Source organism: Austrofundulus limnaeus, unplaced genomic scaffold, assembly GCF_001266775.1.
Source record: "Austrofundulus limnaeus strain Quisiro unplaced genomic scaffold, Austrofundulus_limnaeus-1.0 Scaffold1124, whole genome shotgun sequence".
NCBI classification, from domain to species: domain Eukaryota; kingdom Metazoa; phylum Chordata; class Actinopteri; order Cyprinodontiformes; family Rivulidae; genus Austrofundulus; species Austrofundulus limnaeus.
In genome coordinates, this window is record NW_013953526.1 from 27,703 (window position 1) to 29,838 (window position 2,136).

The 2,136-nt window shown below is 39.6% G+C and overlaps 1 protein-coding gene across 1 annotated transcript in view; it reads right to left on the reverse strand.

Moving 5' to 3' along the window:
- The window catches only part of tmed5 (transmembrane p24 trafficking protein 5), a gene marked incomplete in the record, with an annotated part of 5,342 nt that extends 4,219 nt beyond the window's left edge, over window positions 1-1,123 (reverse strand). The window contains 1 exon segment of the mRNA XM_014030832.1: window positions 794-1,123. Within this exon segment, the coding sequence (XP_013886286.1) occupies window positions 794-984 (191 nt within the window).
- Window positions 1,124-2,136: the final 1,013 nt, after the last annotated feature.

Below are 2,136 nucleotides of genomic sequence, written 5' to 3' on the forward strand. Positions count from 1 at the left end.
ACCCCTACTTGACTGCAGAGACCCCTACTTGACTGCAGAGAGCCCTGCTTGACTGCAGAGAGCCCTACTTGACTGCAGAGACCCCTGCTTGACTGCAGAGACCCCTGCTTGACTGCAGAGACCCCTACTTGACTGCAGAGAGCCCTGCTTGACTGCAGAGAGCCCTGCTTGACTGCAGAGGGGTCTCAGAGCCACAGGTTGCAGACCCCTGACATCCTAAAGGTTGATCTGCATGTAAAACTGGACATTATTACACAAACTGCCTATAAATGAGAAAAGCTCTGTAGGTAAACAATGTCAACCACTACAAATAYACATTTTATTGGCAGCTGCCACAAAAAGCTCATTTTCATCCAGTCGACATAATAAACCTTAAAACCTGCTTTTTCACAGGAGACACCACATTATTATTTGAAAAATAAAATAAAAGGAGGTGTCCTTCATGGCCTTAAGCATGTTTAGTTGTAAACAGTAACAGTTTTGTACAGTAACCAGCTCTCTGACAGGCAAAACTGGTTCCAACAATGTGAAAAGCCAAGGTCCAAACCCAACTGGTTCTACGACCTGAGCTAGTGAGTTTACAGCTTCTGTTCAGTGTTTTGTCAAATAAACAGATTTGTAACATAAGTAGAGAAGAATAATCATAAAGTCTGATTTAATTTATAACATTTCCCCTCTCAACTCGTGTGTTAGGCTGACATTTATAAACTGTGAGCAGAGATGATCAGTTTAGTTGGTTCATCTGGATGTAACAGATTAATTTAAAGTTAGAAAATGCTGTAAAGTTCATTTGACCTGATATTCAATTTCCAGCGAGCCCTCTGCCTTCATGGTTTGGTAGAAACACTCCTTCCGACCAGCAGGTAGGGTGAACGTGAAGTCGCTGTCCGCAGCCTGGGAGAAGGCGAGCACCGCCACAAACCTGTCCGAGAGCAGCGACACAAACACGGACAGCAGACACAAACACGGCCGGGCTGGCTCCATGGTCGAACCTGCGGCTCACAAAGTCCAAAAACACCTCAGTTCTGTCAGCAAACAACTCTGAAACACAGCTCCGACAGGGTTTGAACGATAGCTCAAAGTTAACTTCAACCAGTGACTGAAGGCTGCCGACAGCTCAGGACCCCGCCTGACTAAAATTACACTTCTCTGCCTGCACTGGTTGTAAAATATCATGTTTTTTTCTGTCCCTGTTTACACCTTCCTAGTAAAAAGTATATTACCTTACTGTAACAAAAGTATGTTAAGATTAACAGTTTTTACTTTAATAAATGTTGCTGAAAAGTTTTCAGATTCCATTGTTTTCAAATGTTTTACCTTCTAAATATCTTTTATTTTCAAGTGCTTTTTGATACCAAACCACTTTTACTTATTCATCACTGCAACTGATACATCATAAGCAACTTGAGTGATGTATAGCAGAGGTTCTCAAACTGGGGTCCCTGGACCCACAGGAGTCCGTGAGAGGTATTTTGGGGGTCCTCAATTTTTTTTTACTAAATTGTTAATTTGGTTTTTATTTTTTAAAAATGCATGTAGAACAATGAACTAATAAAACAAACATAATAAACTAAATAAAAATATATATTCCCATGGGGTTGAAATGAGAATAAATTATCTTTTAAAACAGCAGGGGTTATGATGGGGTCCCTGGAATTATTTTTGCCCTCGTAAGGGGTCCCCAGACCCAAATGGTTTGAGAACCCCTGATTTATAGTCAGTAAAGCTTTTTATGTGTGATAAATGTATGAACTGTATGATTGATGTGTCCACAAACAAGTACCTTAAATGGTAGTAGTAGTAGTAGTAGTTGTAGTAGTTGTAGTAGTAGTAGTAGTAGTAGTAGTAGTAGTAGTAGTAGTAGTTGTTGTTGTAGTAGTAGTAGTTGTAGTAGTAGTAGTAGTAGTAGTAGTAGTAGTAGTAGTAGTAGTTGTAGTAGTAGTAGTAGTAGTAGTAGTAGTTGTAGTAGTAGTAGTTGTTGTAGTAGTAGTAGTAGTAGTAGTAGTATTAATAGTAGTAGTAGTAGTAGTAGTTGTAGTAGTAGTAGTAGTAGTAGTTGTAGTAGTAGTAGTAGTAGTAGTAGTAGTAGTAGTAGTTGTAGCAGTAGTAGTTGTAGTAGTACTAGTAGTAGTTCTA